General features: G+C 37.6%; 2 protein-coding genes across 3 annotated transcripts in view; both read left to right on the top strand.

Annotated features, from left to right (window-relative positions):
* LOC127658397 (eukaryotic translation initiation factor 3 subunit E-A-like) overlaps window positions 1-11,832 on the top strand; it is a 58,994-nt gene extending 47,162 nt beyond the window's left edge. Inside the window, exons 11-13 of the mRNA XM_052147668.1 lie at window positions 10,017-10,119; window positions 10,616-10,750; window positions 11,620-11,832. Of these exons, the coding sequence (XP_052003628.1) occupies window positions 10,017-10,119; window positions 10,616-10,750; window positions 11,620-11,658 (277 nt within the window). The 3' untranslated portion in view covers window positions 11,659-11,832. The remainder of the gene's footprint in view (window positions 1-10,016; window positions 10,120-10,615; window positions 10,751-11,619) is intronic.
* A 2,646-nt stretch (window positions 11,833-14,478) lies between these two features.
* Window positions 14,479-22,232, top strand: part of LOC127658404 (R-spondin-2-like) — a 94,063-nt gene continuing 86,309 nt past the window's right edge. For both annotated transcript variants that reach the window (XM_052147678.1, XM_052147677.1), the window contains exon 1: window positions 14,479-15,257. In XM_052147678.1, the coding sequence (XP_052003638.1) occupies window positions 15,155-15,257 (103 nt within the window). In that variant the 5' untranslated portion in view covers window positions 14,479-15,154. The remainder of the gene's footprint in view (window positions 15,258-22,232) is intronic.

The raw sequence follows: 22,232 nt of genomic DNA, 5'->3' as shown, positions 1-22,232 counted from the left end.
TGTACTAAAATGGCCCCCACAGTCACCAGATCTCAACCCAATAGAGCATCTTTGGGATGTGATGGAACGGGAGCTTCGTGCCCTGGATGTGCATCCCACAAATCTCCATCAACTGCAAGATGCTATCCTATCAATATGGGCCAACATTTGTAAAGAATGCTTTCAGCACCTTGTTGAATCAATGCCACGTAGAATTAAGGCAGTTCTGAAGGCGAAAGGGGGTCAAACACAGTATTAGTATGGTGTTCCTAATAATCCTTTAGGTGAGTGTATGTCACTATACATTTCTTATCATGAAGAAAATTGGCAATATGCAGCTTTATTAATAAGAGAGCACTACGCATTAGTTTGGAAATGGTTTTTTATTCATTCTATTGTATGCTTGGTAAATTTAGGTTTTGTTTTTTAGTACTTGGTTAAAACTTTAATTAAAAGTTGCAAAAGTTGAAGCAAATCTTATATAAGTGTTCAAAAATACTTTAAGCATACATTGTTCAGTTTTGTTATAATAAAAAAATTATATATTTAAATGAAAGTGTTGCTCAATGGCATATTTTTGTTCTTAGTTCTGCTGCTAATGTTTTGTTAACTTTGTTATTAAAAGTGTTGTTCAGTAACCTGTTTTTGTGTTTTACTTTGTTTCCGAAAATGGTATCGAGTACTGTGAAACTTCACTGGTATTGGTACCGACTACTGAAATTTTGGTACCGTGACAACACTACTGGGAAGTGGCATGCAAATACCACTTGCCAGTTCCCATTGGCCTTTTATCAAAGATCAGAGGTGTCTCGGGCTCCCAAGAGTGACCCCTAGTGTCACTACATCAACACAACATCTCGTTCCCTCCATCTGGGAACAGAGGTTATGGAAGTAACCAGGATGATATATTATTAAAAATTAAGAAAAATGTTTGTACACTTTGGCCATTAATCCTTGTGGAACATGTCCATATTTAATGTGATGAACTACCTGTGTGAACTTGAAGGGAGCCAACTTCATACATCAAATCATAAAACAATAACGTTGAGATTTGGTTAAACATAATTTCAGAAATTGCTACGAAAATATGGTTGTAAGAAAACTATATTTGGATGCAGATGCCCCTTGGTTTGATTGTTTTTATCTAATGCAAAGATATTCAGAATTAAGTGCGACTTAAGTGTCCAAAAGTGTCTCTGTATAATGCAACACAACATTAATATGCCATCATGAATCCTCAGGAATGATAAAAAATAAAAGAGTGTAGCTGAAAATGTGTCCACAATGTGGGAATGCTTCCTGTTTCCTCTTTTCCATTCCTACTCTACTCTGATAAGTTTTTATTACCCAGTGTGCTGTAGAAAGCATGTCCAGAGACCGGCTGCCAACACCTTAATCTCACACATGCAGACACGCATTCAGAACCAGACATTACAGGCACATCCACCCATCTGTTTTGAAGCATGTCTAAAGGGTCTACATATTGATTCTCAGGAGTATATTAATGGCTGCGACCCATCTGTGGATAATACAGCAAATCTGTCTCTTCTAAGTGTCTTACACCACACTCCGTTATTGTCTGATATGACTTATTATGTCAGGTAAAGAATGTAGTGGTATTTTAAAGCTGAAGTGTGTAATTTCTGCACCCCTAGTTGCACAAAACAGAATTGCAAAAATACTAATATTTTTCATATAGGTTTTCCAACATTCCCCCGTTTTTCCTATGGTTGGGCTAACAGATTGCCTTACCACAAACTCGTACCATTGGTTGAGCCCATGTTGCTGTTTTGGGTTGTTCGGGATGCTCAAACAAAGAGCAATATTTTTATTACATTACAGTGTTTACACATTTGGGGGAAATTAACCTATAATTGGCATACTTATATTTGTCTCTGCATATGGAGCTGAAAAAACATTATGAATTTTAGAGCTGAAGCGATTAGTCGACATTACCAACAATAAAAAAATTGGTGACAAAAATTGTAATGGTCGAATAGTCGTTCGTTTAACGTAACATGAGATCACATTAAACTTTAATGATGACATGCAAAAGCAGCACTGCAGCTCGCACTTGACTGAGGAGAGGAAGAATTGCACAGCTCACAGTCCAGATGCACTCTAAACTTTCCGAACAGCTTCAGCTTATGTAGATCGCAAAGTACATGGGAATTATAAAAAATACCAAAAAAGTAATTACTCTCACTCTCGTTGTGGAATAAGCAGAGCCGGAGCTCTTTAAAGAAACACCCCGGTGTTACATCTTAAATACAGTTATATTTAATGTGTTATAGCTTTATTAAAGTTCAAATAATGCGGAAGCAGGTCATGTAATTAACTACAAACTCTGAAACTGGCATTTCTCTGTGCGGTCAGCGCTACTTCTATGAGTTGCGCGAATGTCCCGATCTAAGGGGAAGAGATTGATACTGCATCTGGCTGATACACACTCTATTGCGGGGAAGCTCATCCCTCGAGCGCTCACACTTAATGCAGCTAAATTATAACGCGATGGCTAGTGACTTATTGAATCATAATATATGTCACTGTGCATTTCTTATCGTGAAGAAAATTGGGAATAAGCTGTTTTTCATTTTTTATCTATTTTTGTGAGTTAAAGATGATTGAAGTGAACAAAAAGGTGAGAGAGGGTAGTCTTCACCCCATTATACACGGCAACAAAAAAAGTTTTTGATATTTTTTTGGCATTTCCAATAAAAATATCTAAAACTAATTTAAAACAATGTACATTTACTTTAGGAACTATACTGGAGAAGATTTTTTTTTTATCTGAGAATGTTTTAATATAATATTAAAAATACATATATTTTAAAATATCTAAAAGTCCTTTAAAAAAAGATGCATTCACCTGAGAAGCAGCATATAAAATATTTCGACTTGCTTTTAGAGAATAGATATTGAATATAAGTGTATTTTGTCTTTACTGCATTCGCAGAAGTATAACCAAGTGAAAAAATACACTTATATACAAAATACACTTATATTTAAGATACATTATCTTAAAGCAAGTCTAAATAGCTTCTCAAGTAAATTCATCTTGTTTTAAGGATATTTAGATAATTTTAAATGGAAAACAAGACAAAAACACTTGATAACTATAGGTTTTTTTGCAGTGAATTTCTTTACTGAATTAAAATGAATGAATAATAGTTTCCCTTTAATTCAGTGAATGCCATTTAGAGGTGAATGAATTTGTCCTCTTTATTTTTAGTAAGCAAGTTTAATACAACTTTTAATTCAGGGCACAAGCTAAATAATCGATTAACCCTCTGGGGTCTGAGGGTGTTTTGGGCCCTAGAGAAGTTTTGACATTTGTGCTTTTTTCAGTTGCTTAAAAACACATTAATAGCTAAAGTCTGATAAAACTGTATTCAGCACAAACTGGGCTACAATAATATGTGAGCAACATGTGTGTACATGTTTGTATTTTTGAGAAAATAACTATAATAAAAATGTTTTTTTTTAAGTCATTGAAATAATGCCATATAACACATACTAAACATTTGTCCACAAGCCTTTTGAGCTTTTGCTACAAAATGATGTGAAAACCATCCTGATCACTTATTCATACAAAACAATATAGTACTTTAACTTTTGTAAGACATTTTTAGTGTTAGAAATGTCACGTGCGAGGAATGTCATGAATATTGAGGTAATTCACACCTGAGGAGACAAAAGACCCCTCCCCTGGGCCTATCAATGAGGAATGTGACAGAAAGAGAATGAATGTGAGGAGACTTAATGATCAAAATCAAGTTTTAAGTTAAAAGAAGTAAACTGATTATACATTTTCTTTACATAAAGACATTACTTAATTTTATACCTACACTACCATACAAATGTTTTAGAAGTCTCCTCTGCTCACCAAGACTGCAGTAATAACATTGTGTGAACTCATTTTACAATTTAAAAGAACAGTTTTCTATTTGAATATATTGTAAAATGCAATTTGTGATCAAAGCTGAATTTTCAGCATCATTACTGCAGTCTTCAGTGTCACATGATCCTTCAGAAATCATTATAATATGCTGATTTTCTAATATGGTCATATTTAAAGTGCATTTTACTCATTTACACCTGAACAGATATTTGTAAGCACAAGCATTGATAATAATGAGGCAGCATAAACACTAGATAGAATATATTCTAAACATTCATATAATTTTATATCATAGTACATATCATATTTATATCATACAGCATACAATTTAAAATCCTGCTTTAGCCGAAACAGCATTTAAATGTAACTAAAACTTGCTTATTAGGAGTCATATTTCAAATTTCAATACTCTGAATCCTGGCTGGCAAGTCTGGAAAGAGTCCCACTAGTAAAATATGTACATGTTTATATAAAATAGCATGTTAACTAAAGAAAACTAAATGACTTACTCGTCCGAAATTGTATCCTCGGCTAGATCAAGTCTCTCTTCAAAATACAAACATTCATCAGAGTCCCGCTCTTCTTCTGAGGAAAATATTAACTCTTCCTTACTATCCAGGAGTTTCCTCGCCTGTGTATCGTTACAAACGAGCAGTAAAGTGAATGAGTTGTTTACATCAAACCTCACTGTCGGGCCGTGCGTGTACCATCGTCTCAGCACATTAGCCTATGAATAGCACACTCTGCTGGTGGGTGGGATCACATTATCTATAATTAGATGAACCATTAAAAAAATGTCATTGCTTTGTTTCATACAGAGTACATTGCAGGAGAATTTTTTTTATAAATTTGAATTGTTTTATTTAAAAGTAGAAATATTAAGCTTTCGTTAGTCATGTTTCATGTTTGTGTGATAAATATTCTTAGAGTTTCAGTTCATTTTTGTGATGTGTTTCTGAAATATGCTCGTGAACACGGAGACTGCTGAAAGCTCACCCTTTTTATTTTCTTTATTTTACAATAGCACAAGGTTTTGTTGTTATTGTGAGTGTACACAGATAAAAGAAGACCCTTTATAGTCTCTAATGATATCTTACACGTATCTGTATGCCCCAAAATGGTATTTTTAGTTCTTTCCGGTGTAATGACGAAAGTATCCAGCAGGACGTGTCGGCGCGTCCGTCGACTCCAGAGGGTTAAGAGCTAATGATTAATCATTGCAATAATAGCCAAATAGTCTAATAATCGTTCTAATAATGGTTAGATTAATCGATTATCAAAATAATCATTAGTTGCAGCCCTATTACTCTTAAGCATTAACAAAACCAAGACATTTCTGTCTGTGCTAATTTGTTTCAAGCTGAACAGAAGCCAAATATTCCTGTAATTTAACAGATTTAAAAAAGAATAATAAAGCAAGTTTATAGTGCTCATTGTGGTTCATTGATTCAAACTGTTCAAATAACAAGGACGCTATGTGTCTTCTGAACTCCTCATAGACTCCACCATCTGTGTTTGGCTGAATGCGGCAGGTGTTTTACTGCCACTTTACTCTGGTTACGCTTTTTTTATTGCCCCTTTTACAGTATTTATATGACATTGTAGGTTTCCAGAGAAGACACGCAATGGTTCCAGTCCCCAAGATTTTCCATTGGTGGAAAAGAATTGGTCTGGTAAGGGAGATTTGGGCGGGTGTCACTGGTTTCCCTCAGCCTGGTTCCTATTAGCCTTCCAATGACGGAGTACAGAGCAGAGAGGCCGCATTGCCCTTCTGCCTGTTTAATGGGCTTTTCATAACTAGTAGTCTTTTAAGCATCTGTCCCACATTCTTTTGCCTGCTGCGTCCTCTGTGTGCTGGACAAAAAGCACTTGACAGCGATTGGAGATCTGCTAACAGGTTGCATCTACCTCGGGGGATTTGACATCCTGAAAATCCTGAAGAGTCAGTGTTCACATATGCAAACACTCACACAACACAATATCATATACTGCATTTGATGAAAAGATGTTTACATAGAAACTCTCCACGGCAAACAAGCAGTGCTCCGCACAAGAAACTCGTAAGTTTGATGTTAGCATGTTGCTAAGCTAACAGTGCGATTGTTCTAATTAACAAAAATAAATGGTTTGTATTTTTTTGGTAATTATAAGATAAAATAATTGAATTGTTTTTATAATATTTCTCTTGACTTGTCAATCAATGCCTGTGATGCCTTAAAATGCTACTTTTCGGAGGTTTTGGAACAAAGCAGCAGTCTAGGTATTGGGAATCTGTTACTACTTTTTAAAGAAGTACACAAACCCAACGATCAATAACCAGTCAACCCCAGGTTCGCACACTATTTCCATGCTTCATTCTACAGCCTAATTGCTTTCTGCATTTTCAGAGCTGTATATAAACTGAGAAGGTCCCAGGTAGTCAAGGTTGAAACATGGAATGCGATCGGGCTCTTTACAAATCTCCAGTTGCAGATAATCTGGAAGAGATTTGGAGCCCTGGGTCTTTTTGGCAGTCTTGTTGCAATTGAATCCAAGGCGACAAAGTTAATGCTGAACTAGGAAACTGAATCACGATTGCTGTTTATCTGTTTAAGTTAGTATCTTGTATTAGTCACCTGAAAGATGCATTGTCCGTTCAATTAAATTATAGGGAATTGAAATAAATCCATTTGTAGATTTATGAGCGTGTCATTGGTAGGCCTACTGTACGTAGAAGCTCTCTGCAGTTAATTGTGGGCTCGCATGAATCATGAGCCAGTTTTTTTTTTGCAACATATTTACAGCTGTTGGCCATGAATGGGTAGATAGAATGTTTGCCTGTTTCTACCCTCAGCATACACAAAAAGGCCACAACTACAGATTACTTTATAAAAAGTGTCTGCAAAAATTTCTATTTTAAATTGGATTTTATGACTTGCACTTATGGATAATGGCATTTACATTTGTCTCTTTTCCTCAAGGACTTTTTGTTTTCCATAATTAAATTACCAATTATACATTGATTTGGACATGATGATTTGGTTGTTGATGTGATGTTTTTTGTTTTGTTTTGTTTTTTGCCAAATAATAAATTGAGAGACTCGTCCCAATTAAATTATCAATTTTTGTAGACTTCATGAGAATTTACAGTTATACACTAACAGTTTAAAAACTCATTATACATCTTAAAACCTTGCATTTCCATATAATGATTTTTGTAAATTTTTGGAAAAAATAAGAGGTTTGGCAAGAGGGAATGAGTTTCACCCCAAGCTATGAAGCAGGGGCCACGTCAAAAAGCCAAGAATTTTTTTTGTGCCTTCATATGAAGATGTTTAATAATACTTTTGTTTTAAGCCCTCTATGTTAAAAAAGATACATCAGTAGAGCAAGTCAGCTCCATCTGAATACCATCTCATACAGAATTCACAATTCAATGTGTATGGCTCCTAGTGTCAGTCCGGTTACTCACCGTACTGGAATCGGAATTGGATAAATCAACTGCAAAAAAGTGGTACATTTAAGGGGTCAAAGTGAAAATGATCCTTACCCTTCAACCCCCAACCCCAGAGGACCAGGTTTAAGGCTGTGTAAAATGAGACCGTGCTGAGAGGAGTCAAGTACCCCCCCAACAAATATATATTTTTTTTTCAGGCCAGAATTTCATTTTAATTTATATTAGTTGTAAGCATGAATAAATAGTTTGCAGAAACAGTTTTTTTTCCTTTTCCTTTTTAAAGTTGAAGTTCTTCAGGATGAAATTAGATTGTGTGTGGGCCGTTTCATTGCACAGAGGCAGTGGTTGACCTTGGTCTCTGGTTTAACTTGTCTGGAGGGTCAGATCCCCTAAGAGGAAACATGATCTTATTTGTTTTGAGGCGATCTTTGACTCTGGGTTGACTGACGTGTTGCCACTTAATACAATCGGTGAAATAATGTTCATTGCACTTGTGGCAGTCAGCAGTAAGGCAGGGCAATATAGCTAAAAAATGTTTCTGCCTTTTCTGTATTTTTCTCTATATATGGTGTTTGATATATAATGTCTTAAAAGGGTGTCAGAGGAACCATAATTAACAAAATTTTGTTTTGTTTTTGCCAAATAGATACAGATATTTAATATATGTATCTGTCAGAATTATGGACAGAATTTTTAATCATCCATCAATGTTTTCAATTTCAGTAAGTGATGGAACATTTTTGGTTAATGCAATCTTTTTGCTACTGAAGTTGATGCTATTGAAACATATTTTAATGCTCTCATACATGCAAGAGACTTGCAACAAAGAAGGATCAATATTAGCCTAATGACAGTCTTTAGGAAACTTAAGGACCAAATAAATGTTGTTAAATGTGTTACGTATATTTGTGATGATTTTGCTGCCAATACAAAATTAACAATATTCATTATATCGCCCAGTACTAGTCCACGGGCACTACTGTAAACCAGAACATTGTTAGTTTTAGTAGTTTATTGATCATGAGTTTCTCTTCTAAGGCCAGTTTAAAGGGATTTAGACGGGCAAGGAGGAGGTGAGAACCAGCTTGATAATATAAATAATAGTTTAATGAGAAACTTAAACAAAACACACAAACACACACATGACGGACATGTCCGTAAACGAACTCTCTCTCCCTCACCATCCTCCGCAGTCGGCCTTTATCCCTCTCGGAGGCTTGTTTAGCCTGATAAGGGACCGGGTGTGTAGAATCACGACCTGGCCCCGCCCTGCCACAGCCAGATATTTGGCTAATAAGCAATTCTGGGATTATAAATTGTGTCTGCTTCACCTCAGTCGTGATCTATACCTCTAGGTCTGCTGGTCTGTAGTGGATGTACAGCTATTCAAACTTCCAACTGTTTTAATTGGTTTCCTGTTCCTTTTCTGCTATAATTGTTCAGCAGTGCACACCATGTTTTGATGAGTACTTTGGGGCTGCTGAAGAGCTTGGTTTTCATGTCACTGCTTTAACCCCTGGAGTCAACATGCATTCCATTCTCTGGTACCTAGTGTCACTGCTTGATGTTGTACATGTGTTAACCATCACCAGCTTGGAACTTTTGATGTGACAAACTGCACATTTTTTGAATGTTAGCTTCTAAATAATGAGCGTTATGACCAATCTATACTGTCACGCATCATTTTCGAAGGGTTTCACTGGGAGTGAAATTATACAAGCTGTCATCTCTCCCTGTCTCCAGACCCATGCTGTTGCCACGGTGGGTGATTGAGTTAACCTTTCACTGTGTAAGTATATTCAATGTTTAGAACCTGTTTTAGGCTTTTCATAAAGAACAGAATGGGAAAAGCCTGGTCTTCCTGACAAGCATGAAATAAGGGGATTGCTGGGCTGATGGGGAGAGAGAGGATTAGCTAAAATAAAGCCAAAAGGGGCCAGCTGCAGTTGTAAGATTTTGGATCAAAGAACACTAGGTCCCCTACTTCACTTTCCTCCATCAATGGCACATCCCTGTCCTAACCAATCAAAGATCATAGGACACACCTGGCTTTTATTTAGGCACAGTGGCTCCAGAAAGAAGTAAATGGTCAGTAGAAGTCTTGCTATCTCAGTGGTTTAGGACCAAACCATGCCAGAAAGTCGGATGAATTTACTACTCAGACTCAATCCATTTTCCAGTCATCGTTACCTTGACCCATACTCATGAATGGACAATGATGTAATTGTATTCCCTTTGTATGGGTTTCTTAAGGCTAGGGCATACTTAGTTTTTCCGTGTGCCATTACGTCTTGTGCATGGTCAAGTCAGCCTTTGAAAGTATACTCTTTTAACGCTAACCTATATTGATGTGTTCAGCGCATACACACTACTACTTCATGATACTCCTTTTAGTACACTGCTGGTGCAGTGTGCAGATGTGGACTGTTTTTGTCTTGAAAAACTGGTCTACACGTAGACACTCCCTGGATATAACACTAATTACTTAATTTATGTTGTGTGTTCTGTACGCAAGATGTAGCTATGTGTGGAAAATTTCTAAATGCTCTAAATCCAGTCCTTTTGATCAGCACTTTAAACCTACACACACAAAACCCATGAGATTGTTATATACCTCCCAATTTTCATCTAATACCATCAGTGTATATAATGGTCCCTCTCCACCTTAGTTTGTCCTAATGGACTCTGTTTTTCTTGCAGTATGCTGGCCGATAAGCTGAATATGACTCCCGAGGAGGCAGAAAGATGGATTGTAAACCTCATTCGCAATGCAAGGCTGGACGCCAAAATCGACTCCAAACTGGTAAGAGTCTCTCATATTTTATTTAACTTTTTTTTCTGTCTCCCTCCTCAAATTGCAAACAATTGATATATGCTGCGTAGATACATGCTGTGTAAGTGTCCTTTAATTAGTCTGAAAATCAAATTCAGTCTCTTTTGTGTGGGGATTATGTTCTGCTTTAATACAGAAAGTAGGGGCAATCAATTACGTTAGTAATTCTGCCCAGGATCTCAATACAAACCTCAATCTTACTCTGTATCCTCCCTTGAGAGTTGTAGGACTGTGTCATTGCATTCCTGTAGGAACGTTGCATGTCATAACAAAGAATAAAGCCCTCTGATTTTTCAAATCACATGACATTCTACTGGAATGACCTAGTGTTAGCTCCTATGTATTTTGAACTGACAGTGGGGAGACAGTGAATTTCAAGTCTTTGAATGAAGGTATGACTGTTGAAACTAAAAAGGATTGGTTTTCCCTTAATTCAGTCCTGACAGTCTTCTCTTACCTTTGGCAGGGTCACGTGGTGATGGGAAACAACGCCGTTTCGCCATATCAGCAGGTGATCGAGAAAACCAAGAGTCTTTCGTTCCGCAGCCAAATGCTGGCCATGAACATTGAGAAGAAGTTGAGCCACACTAACAGGAATGAGGTCAGAGCACCAGAGCATCTCTGTCTCCTCGTACTTACCCAAGCCCATCCTCTTTCTCATTCTCCTTGCTTTTATCTGATCTCATCTGTTTGTCTTGAGCCCTGTAGTTTACACACACAAATGATCTACCCAAAGCACATTTTGAAGAATGTTGAATAGCAATCAACCCAGAACTGTCTTTACATGGTGTAAACAAGTAAGAGCAAGTTTAACAGAGCGAGGGCTTTCATCATGCCATTTGTCTTTAAAGGGCTAATGACAAGGTAGGGCAGCACTGCCATGAAGAAGTGGGTCTGAGTTTAGTGACTCAGCGTGGCAGAGTAAATAATGCTTGCACACGATCGCACAACCTTCGGTGGACTCAAAGCTGATGTTCTTTGCATTTAGGAGTCACCACATATGTTTTGCTTGGGGTTCAGTCAGTCTCTGTTTGATCTCGGCTGTGAATGTGTGCATGCACTGATTGGCCCACTGAGGCCCACAATGCATACCATGTCCCTTCAAAGTACTACTTCGGGAAGTATTTTAAAATAGAATGTTTCAATATAAAAAAACACACAAATTTACTGACTCAATCTACACACAGCAATACACAAACACCACAATGGCAATTGCCATAACACAAAGTCCTATATATTGATGTGTTTGGCTAAACGCAATTTAATATAAAATATTCTCAAGGCACAAAAATGTAAAAGATGTGAAATTGTACTTGAACAGCTTGTACTTAAGAAACAATTTTGTCTGTAGGATAGCCATGTGATACACTCAATACCATGTTTAATCAACTCTAATGAAATCACCTGCTGTTTCTCTTGAGATTGTTTTGGGATAATGACATATTTGGCTCTCTCTCTTCTTCTATTCAGACTCCAAACTGGGCGGCTCAGGATACTGGCTTTTATTGAGTGGTGCTTTGTGGACCGTACACTTCGATCTTGCTTTCCAGCATTCCCATACTGCAGCCCAACATACTGTTCTCCTTATTGTGTCCTTCAAAGGAGTGAGAGAGAGGCTTTATATTTGCACTTGGGGTTCAGTACATCTGATAATAAATAATAAATAAATAAAAAAACATTACAAAACCATTTTCACCTCGTGCTTGCATTTTATTCCTGGACATTACAAATGGTGGTTGAAGGTTAAGTGGTTGTGATCTTTTGTGTAATAGATGAAGTTTTAATGTGCTTTGAGTTACTGACCAGGACGGAGTTTGGCTCTGTGTTTTTGCGCCGTAATGATAAATGAGTGTTTAGTCTGCTGTGTTTATGGCACTGTTATGTAGCGGCCCACTCCTCTGCAGCAGACCAGGGAGATGTATGCGGTGAGGGCACCGTAAGGTGATTGTCCCATCCTTTGTTGTCATATTGGATGCAAGTTGTCCTCTCTATTCACAGATGGGCAAGACAATCAACGCCCCTCACATGACTTCTCTCATCTTCTGTGCGTGACACCTACGTTCTCAGTCTCTCTATCTGTTATCTATTTCTGTCCCTACCTCTTCTAAACATGCCGAGAGCTTGCAGACACTGCAGGCTGGGATTCAAAGGGTGTCTTAATGTCTGCTTTGGCCTCTCTATCAGCTGACATGTTTATGGGCCCTGTCTCTCTGGACGAGTGAAGAGGGGGCTTATAGCTGCCACAGTGCTCGGGCTCTCAGCCAGACTTCTAAAACAACTGACGTCACCTTTACTTTCCCAGCGGGCGGAGGAAAGGGGGGGGCTAAAGTGATTGGTTTACCGGTCCTTTGCCATGACACATTACGAAAATAAAACCCTCCTAGACCTTAATTATCACATTCACCTTAAGAGTGCTGTCTCAGATGTTGTTTTAGTAAGACATCCAGACCAACAGCAGACGTGCGGCCAAGAAGATTGTCCACCACAACGTCTGTCACTTCACTTAAAATAAATAAATAAACACCCAAAAGAAAAGGTCAACATAGGTTTTGGTTAAAAAGGCAACATAATTTCCTTTTTGCATTGTTCATTCCATTTTCCACCAATGAAAAGGTTGAGGCATTTGTTCAAAACAAGGTGACATAATTAAAATATACATGTTCTCTAATAATTGTGCACTTTACAAGAGGAGGCCTACAGCATATTTAGATAAGTTTTTCTGTAATATGATATATCATTAGAGAATCTTGCCCAATACAGAAGCTTTACTTTCCCTTAAGCTATTAAGTAAAAAGTCAGGTACTTTAGATTTATATTCAGGATCTTCGTATAATATGCACTTAAATGTCTCGGGAGTTTATGCTGTAAATGGTGTTAATATGAAGTAAACAAGGATAGAAAGTCTTTAGATACTCTTAGGGAGAATAGAATCTGAGCTTTATCTGATTACAATTCTGGTAATGCTTTTCCTTCAGTTTTTAAAGGCAGGTGAAGAAAGATATTGGCCATAATATCTTTTTTGTTTTTCTTCTTTTTAGAAAAAAAAAAAGAAACTATTGTCTCGTACTGATTGAAACAAATTGCTTTTCATATAATTAACATTCACTTTGTGAGAATTTCACTTTGATCTCAAGGAGAGAGTGTCATCACTTAGAAATTACAAATGCTTTTCACTTAGAAGGCAAACGAAGCGCCCATACTGACAGAAGCAATCATGATTTTAAGACAAAGATTACTTTTTCTGGATTTAAAGTGCTGTGATGCACCTGTTATAAGTTAGGGAATCAGTACCTGCTCACTTTGACCTGACCTGGAAGATTTCTGAATGTTATATCTGAGCCTAAATCAGAGACAATGAAGACATTATCAGATATAGTCCAAGAACATGAAAAAAAAATAAATCGATATATAAATAAAAGATTAAGTGCCACACCTAGTGGTCAAGCTGGGTAAAACATGTCTTTCGTTTAAAAATAATGAATGCCCATTTTTGCATATAAGTCTCAGGGAATCTTTTAAAGTTGCCTCACCTGATGTAATCACACACTCTATTTGTATGTGATTGTATAATTTATATTTGCTTTAAATTATTTTATACTACACGTTTTAAATGGTTTTCACTCATATACAAAATCTATTTAAATCAACCAAAAAGATATATATATATATATATTTTTTTATTAATGCTATTAGCCTATATAAAAATCTTTTGTGAATAGATTTACACTAGCTTTCATATCAATAAACAAAACAAAAAATATATAAGCCATTAGAAACTTCTCATGGGTTAAATGAGATCATTTCCATTATTTGTGAGAGCTGGATACAAGGGACCCCTTTTTCCTTTTCATTCTGTCCATATTATATATATATTTTTTATTTTTTTTATTTCATAACTTCCAATTATACATGAATCTGTCTTGCAATTTAGTTTTGATTGGAGAACTTTTATTGCTGTAGTTATTGCAATGGGCTATCACTGTAGTTTAACAATAATACAGTTCCCAGTAGTGTTGTGATAAATTATGTGATATTTCATGTGATTTAAATAATCAAATATGTCTAAAACGGTTTCAAAATACGCATTGCTATTAATTCCAACCAATGCAATAGGACCCTGAGGAGGCTCATATGTGATGTATAGATACAGTGGGAGAAATTCCATTTGTCATCTTCGCAAACTTAAACAAGCCCCTCGCTGAGCGAGGGGCTCCTCAAACTACTCTGAAAAGCCCCACCAGATCTTAGGTCTCCACGTGACAGGAGCGCCTATATAGCATCAGCACCAGTAGAGTGATAGTACTCAATCATCAGCCGAGCACTGCAGCATATACCACAGTTACACACATCTTAATGCACCACAAGGGTTTATTCAGAAGCTTTTTTTATACTATTGCATCCATGTGTTTTCTCATTATGTCTGGGGAGATTTTTCCGACTGTGAAGCAAAGGGACTTCTGAGAGACTAAACTTTTGCGCGAGGGATGCTGGATGCTCCAAGTCCAGTTTTGCACTCGGAAGGAACTTGCTATACATGTTACTATATTTTTTGGACTAGACTCACATTCGCGCTGGTATATTCGCTTTCTGCAGCTACTTTGAAGGAATCCATCTTGCCCTACGCGTTTGTGGTGATGTCGTTAAACCATTCAATTTTGCGCTGAGCAAGTTCTTTGAATGAAATTGTTTTGCCTGTAAGTACGTTGATCGACCAAACCGTAGCCTATATATTAATCAGTAGAACTTTTGAGTTTAGAGATTTTTCCCTTTCCTGGCACTTTTCTGGTGTGAATAAAAGCACTTCGCTCTCTTTACATAAAATGACATAAACCGGTGTTGAGAAATGGTGTTTTCTTTACCCGTCTAATGTGTGACATGAGTGCGGACTCCTCAACTCCCCGATCCTCTGTACATATTTAAACTAAATATACGAACCTTGGAGGCTCACGGCGAGTACCTTTGACTCTTTCTAACCTGAGTCGGGACCAAACACACAGCCGCCCAGATGCAGTTTCGACTCTTCTCCTTTGCGCTCATCGTGTTGAACTGTATGGACTACAGCCACTGTCAGACGCAGCAGTCTCACCGCTGGAGAAGAAACAAAAGAGGTGAGGGATTCCTGCATCCTCTCCATATGGATTTCATAGGTCATTTAGGCTACTATTCACTAAAGTCATCCAGCTAATGGCTTAATTTAAAGTGACTCGCAGTTCACCTGGAGTGACTATCGTTACCATGGTAATTTAGGATGATGTTCAGTGTCTTTCTCAGGGGTTGAATGATGATAATTCATGGATCGTTCCTTACAGAGTCTGAACCCACAACCTTTCGGTTGCCAGCCCAGAGCTTTAACCACTAAGCTGCGCCACCCTACACCTCAGCGTAGTAACTTGACATATCCAGACTTCCACACTTATAAGCACTCCGCACATTATATGACTATATTTCAAGACAAATCTGTTGACATTTTAAAAAGACCTGTTACTTGTAGCAATGTTTATTTAAATGTGGCACAGTTCACTGACTGCGCGTGCGTATTTTAGTTACTGAATGTTTTTATGAAGTAAACTATCAAAGAGTGTCAGGATTTGATGTGTAGGGCCTACTTTATCGTACAGCAGCTTCAATGAGAGACGTTTACATTACATTTTGTTTTGGCATCTGTTCCTGTCAGATAATTCCTTCACTGTGTATGAAAATTACCACAACGGTTCAAAGACTCGAAAAAAACACGTCACATTTTTGCCTTTCAGTCCTGACCACTGATCTAAATGTGGTCTTGGTCCATTTTCAACTGGGATAATGTTCTAAAGAGCTTTAAAGGTGCACAATTAAATTAATACGCAACATGGCATAAATGAAAAAAAGTTCGAGAACCGAATTCAAATATCGCTAATGTCCGCTTAGCTTTTCGGTCACGTCATTTTATTCTTTCGATGATAGTGACGGTTGGACACAGCCACATGTAGTTGTCCTTTAAAAAGTACTGGTCAAGGGCTTTATCTTTGGGGTTAGTCCGAGTTTGCAGGATTAAAAAAAGGCGCGAACTCGCCCAGTATGCGCGCGAAATACCTAGCTCTTTAGTATAAAAATATATTAAACACGCTCATATAACGTGTGTGCGTTGAATACCCAAATATCTCAAAGATATACCATTAACAGAACACACCTTCACGTTGCGGTGCTGCCTGATGGCAATTTGATGAATAGTCAAGCTTTCCTTCCTCTTTTCAAATGACCTTCTTGTGCCCTAAGCCGCTTTTAATTGGTCTCATAGACATTGATAAAGCTTTGAACAACTGGTGTGCGTATAACAATCCATAGGTTATGAGGGTTGGGGATGCAAGTAGCCAATGCATAAGGGGCACTGGGGTGCTGGAAGTCAAACATTTCAAAATTATCCATCCCTGCCCTAAGCCTTGAACCCTTCAAGAGAGCACTTGTCATTTACTCCATGTGAAAGGGCAGCCTCTTATGGTTCAAAATTGAACTTGAAACTTTGAATTAAGACACTTGCTGACACACAACTGATATGCGCTCTGAGATGTAAATTGGGGGGCATTCATAGATTTAATCACATGCATGGCATGCCAGGGGAAACCTCTGCTGCGCCTGAGAGCCCCATCCAATGCCCATCTGCAAATAATCATCCAGTCACTGTAGGGAACTGGCACACAGACGTTTTCAGGTCTTATTTTTTCTATACAAGATTTGCAAGTTCAGATACTATGTAATATAATTTTCTTAATGGGATCAAACTTGTTGGCAGAGGCAGACTAGTTAAGTATTTTTGAGGGGATCTGGGAAGTTTAACTGGGAAACTGGTGGCGGAATTGCATTTGGAGGTGAGACAATCCTGTGTTTGTGTAAATGATTACACATTGGTAATGCATGCCTTAAAGGCACAGTCAACTAGATAATAAGTATAATACCTCACAGTCAGAAAGGTGTGTGTGTGGTTAAGTGTGTTGTGGGGATGTTTCCAAAAAAAAAAAAAACAGGGCCAAGAGTGACATTTGAAATGGTGTGGCTGACCGCCAAGTTTTAGATTTGCTTCCTATATTTATCGTGGTTACTGAGGGCAGTAAGGGAGGGAGATCACTATTCAATTGAGTCTAAAATGCTGAAATATTTTTCTTGCCCTCAGCGCTCTTTTGACAGCTTTATGTGCGGTCTTTTCTGGCATGCTCCCATGCACTCTAAAATCCAACATCACCCAAGGTACATGGTCAGTTTCCTTGAACTGCATTTTACAAGGCTTTGTCTCAACCACCCCACAAAAAACTATTCGTTTTCAACTGATACTCAGATTTGGCTGAGCATGAACATACTACTTAAAGGACTCTTCCAGGTTCAAAAATAATTAAGCTCAATCGACAGCATTTGTGGCATAATATTGGTTACCATAAAAATTATTTTCACTCTTCGCTTCTTTTCTTTAAGAAAAGCAAAAATCAAGGTTATAGCAAGGCACTTGCAATGGAAGTGAATGGAGCCAAGATTTGGAGGGTATAAAGGCAGAAATGTGAGGCTTATAGTTGAATAAAAGCACTAACATTAATTCATCAGTTAAAATTAATGTGTTATTTGAGCTGTAAATTTAATTAAATCAGCACTTTTTACTATTGCTTTCGAGTTTAGGTCGTTACGTCATCATTGCAACAAAGTTGTAAAATTGTACATAACTTTACACAGATGAGGCTAGTAAGCAATTTTACCACACTACAATAATGCAAACACACATTTTGTTTATGTCTTGTGGCTAAACTTTTGAAATAGTGAGAATTTTAATATTTATGGACTGGCCCCATAAATGTCCATTGTAAGTGCCTCACTGTAACCCAGTTTTTGATTTTGAAAGAAAATGAAGGACTAGTCAGAATTATTTATTTGTGGTCAACATTATGCCATAAATGCTGTTGATTGAGCTTAACTTGTATTGAACCTGAAATATTCCTTTGAATCATAAAGAAGTCAGCTCTCTTGACTCATCAAACAGCTAAAATGTGAAGAATTTATAAACATCTCAATACATCACCATCAAAAAATATATAATTTTTATGATATTTCATTGATATTTATGCATTTATTCATGATTGGCAGTTTAATTAGAGGAATAGTTCACCCCAAGAGGAAATTGCTGTCATTAACTCACCGTTATGCTATCATTCCTTAACATTCTGCTTAACATATTTTGTGTTCCACAAAAGAAAGTCATAAGGGTTTGAAACAACATAAGTAAATAATGTCAGAATTTTCATTTTTGGGTGAACTGTCCCTTTAAGTGTTCTATATTTACACAACCTCACAGAACCTTTTTTTGATTATTTTAATATGACATAACCAACAGTAAGAAGCACATAAAATTTGCACCTCTGTACCCTCCATTCAGTACTTTGCAGAACAGGGAAATTATGCCAGGGAGTTTTGCTATGATATCATTGCTCGGCCCATGGATATTACTTTTCATTTTTATTCTCTAGCTAATGATGCCACCTGCTGACTACATAAAAACTGTGGGCTCGTGTACCAGCGTAGACCAGAGAAGAGATCCACGTATAGGTCTTGCAGGTTAGGCAAGCCATGAGGGGTGTTCATTCTTTACCAGTAAAGCTACTGTTCTAAACAGGGCAAGAAAGAATTGTTTGAATTTTGTTTAGTATATATGACAACATTAAACATAACAGATTTTATTTTGATCAGATCCATGCTTGGCATCCAGGATATCTACCTGCCTGTTTGTTGGTACACTTTAAGTGAAACCCAGCACTTAAAAGCAACAGCTAAGAAACAGCTAGCTCTGATGATGAATGGTCTGATTAATCTCACAGAAATGGAACTAATAGAAGCCTGTTTCCAGAGAAACACAGTCGCAGTAATCCATGGGAAAGTGGAGGATAGGGAAGGCTTAGCTCCATCCCGGAGCTCCTGATCTACAAGGCAGACACCCTGATAGGATTAGGGAGAAAGCACCTGTATTTTAACACTAAACCATCAAACATTCAAACTTAATTTGCTGTCAGCACACAGTGATCTGTTCTGGACATGTGCTTGCTTTATACCTCTGAAGTTATTATATATTTAATATATGTTTTATATTTTATAAAGAAAGTGCAAGGGGAAAGTGAACAGAAATGAGATGGAACGTGATCAGTTCAAGAGTTAAAGGGATAGTTAACACGAAAAGGAAAATACTGTCATCATTTACTATATTATTTTATATGACTAAATGTCTGACATTCTTCAGTGGAACACAAAGGGTTTGTTAGGCAGAATATTAGCCTCAGTCAACATTTACTTTCACTGCATCTGTTTTCTATTCAATGAAAGCGAATGGTGACTGATGCTAACATTCCGTCATTCCCCTTTTTAGTGTGTGACACTATCAGCACGTGCAGTTTGCTGAGTCAATTATGTGTGTAAATTAGAGAATGAATCACTTCATTTGGTGACAGTGCGTAATGCTAGTCAGGTAAACTGAAAAACAAATAGCCTTTAAAGGGATGGGTAAGGTTGTAAAGTCATCTTTGTTTTAGAATGATCATGTCTTTAAATCCTCGATCTAATCTAATCCAAAATCTAATGGTCAGCACACAGAAAGGACACAGAGAGCTGTTGGTTTCACAGCTATGCCTGCTAGAAATTTACCCAAGGTTCCAGGTTTAAGGGTGTGTTAATCTTGCCCCTTCCAATGTTCATGCCATTTAATGCCTTGATGAATTGCCTGACAGGATGGGTGAATTCTCCAGAGCCTTTTGATTTAAACAAAAATAAAGGGGGGAAAACATTCTGCCACTCTTCCTTCAGAAACTTTGAAACCTGCTACGGATGGCATATCTTTGAAAGTTGTATTTTCGTATGATGCCATTCTAAGCCACAATGGAAAGGACATTCTTTGGAATGGATGTTCATCTCATAAAGCAAAGGAGTTTGTGAGTGTGTGTATAGCCTAAGTCTCTCACCCATTCATTCTTGCAGTCAGGAGTGACTTTGTTTTTATTCCAGTTGTTGGACAACGCTCCCTCTCTGTCTTGTTATGTACTCGCTGTGTTCCTCTCTTGTCGCAATGCAGCTTGCCATTGGTCTGTGGCATGTTCACTGGCAAATCTCTTAAAGTAAATGTGCGTGAGACAGAATATCATTAGCGCTGCTCAATGGAAGAGGAGTTTGAACTGGGGCATGGGAGAGAGTGTAGGAGTGATGGAGAGCATATTTTAGGAGATCAGTTAGAGATGGTTTAATGGGACCACCATCACCTGAGAGGGATTACATTTTTGCTGTCCTAAGTGAACAAATAACCGATGAGACATGACTACTCAGTGAATGGGGCCAATTTTTGGAGGGTTTAAAGGCAGAAATTTGAAGCTTATAATTTTATAAAAGCACTTACACATATTTTTCTGTTAAAACTCATGCTCAATCATAATTTTTACAGGAATGTTTTAGTGTTTGTTGACATCAAATTGTCATAGCAACGAAGTTGTAAAATTGGCTCTAAATTTACACAGAAAAGGATATTATTTAGCACACTATTTAGCACACTAAAATCATGTTAACACACATTCTTTGTATTATATGACTGTACTTTTGAAAAAGTGAGTATTTTAACATTTACGGATAGGCTCCATTCACTTCTATTGTAAGTGTTGTAACTGTAACCCAGATTTCTGCTTTTTATTTTTATTTTTTTAAAGAAAAAGAGGGACAAAATAATTTTTTGGTAGGAATCAAATTTATGCCGTAAATGCTGTCGATTGAGCTTAACTTGTTTTGAACCTGGAATATTCCTTTGACAAATGGAACTTTATTGTAAAGCATTAACATTAAATCCAATTATTTTTGTATGTGTAAAAGGATATTTCTCTAAAATGTTTTGGCTGAAATCTTCATTCACATGTCTAAATTTTTCCAGTCTAATCAAGTCACACGTTTCACCATAGGTGGCGTCCCATGTTTGCTCAGAAGCTTGAGCTTTCAGGATAGGTCAAGCACCCAAGGAAATTCACAGGGTTAGTAAAATATTATGTTAATGGTATGTAAAAAAAAAAAAAAATGGTACATGACGCCCATAATTAGTCTATTAGTCTCTATAATTCTGATCCTTATATACTGTATATATATACACACTCACCTAAAGGATTATTAGGAACACCATACTAATACTGTGTTTGACCCCCTTTCGCCTTCAGAACTGCCTTAATTCTACGTGGCATTGATTCAACAAGGTGCTGAAAGCATTCTTTAGAAATGTTGGCACATATTGATAGGATAGCATCTTGCAGTTGATGGAGATTTGTGGGATGCACATCCAGGGCACGAAGCACCCGTTCCACCACATCCCAAAGATGCTCTATTGGGTTGAGATCTGGTGACTGTGGGGGCCATTTTAGTACAGTGAACTCATTGTCATGTTCAAGAAACCAATTTGAAATGATTCAAGCTTTGTGACATGGTGCATTATCCTGCTGGAAGTAGCCATCAGAGGATGGGTACATGGTGGCCATAAAGGGATGGACATGGTCAGAAACAATGCTCAGGTAGGCCGTGGCATTTAAACGATGCCCAATTGGCACTAAGGGGCCTAAAGTGTGCCAAGCAAACATCCCCCACACCATTACACCACCACCACCAGCCTGCACAGTGGTAACAAGGCATGATGGATCCATGTTCTCATTCTGTTTACGCCAAATTCTGACTCTACCATCTGAATGTCTCAACAGAAATCGAGACTCATCAGACCAGGCAACATTTTTCCAGTCTTCAACTGTCCAATTTTGGTCTTTGGGCTCTTGCAAATTGTAGCCTCTTTTTCCTATTTGTAGTGGAGATGAGTGGTACCCGGTGGGGTCTTCTGCTGTTGTAGCCCATCCGCCTCAAGGTTGTGCGTGTTGTGGCTTCACAAATGCTTTGCTGCATACCTCGGTTGTAACGAGTGGTTATTTCAGGCAAAGTTGCTCTTCTATCAGCTTGAATCATTCGGCCCATTCTCCTCTGACCTCTAGCATCAACAAGGCATTTTCGCCCACAGGACTACCGCATACTGGATGTTTTTCCCTTTTCACACCATTCTTTGTAAACCCTAG

Source organism: Xyrauchen texanus, chromosome 17 (assembly GCF_025860055.1).
Source record: "Xyrauchen texanus isolate HMW12.3.18 chromosome 17, RBS_HiC_50CHRs, whole genome shotgun sequence".
Classification (NCBI taxonomy): Eukaryota; Metazoa; Chordata; class Actinopteri; order Cypriniformes; family Catostomidae; genus Xyrauchen; species Xyrauchen texanus.
The sequence above is the reverse complement of the archived record's forward strand: the minus strand, read 5'-3'. Positions and strand labels throughout refer to the sequence as shown.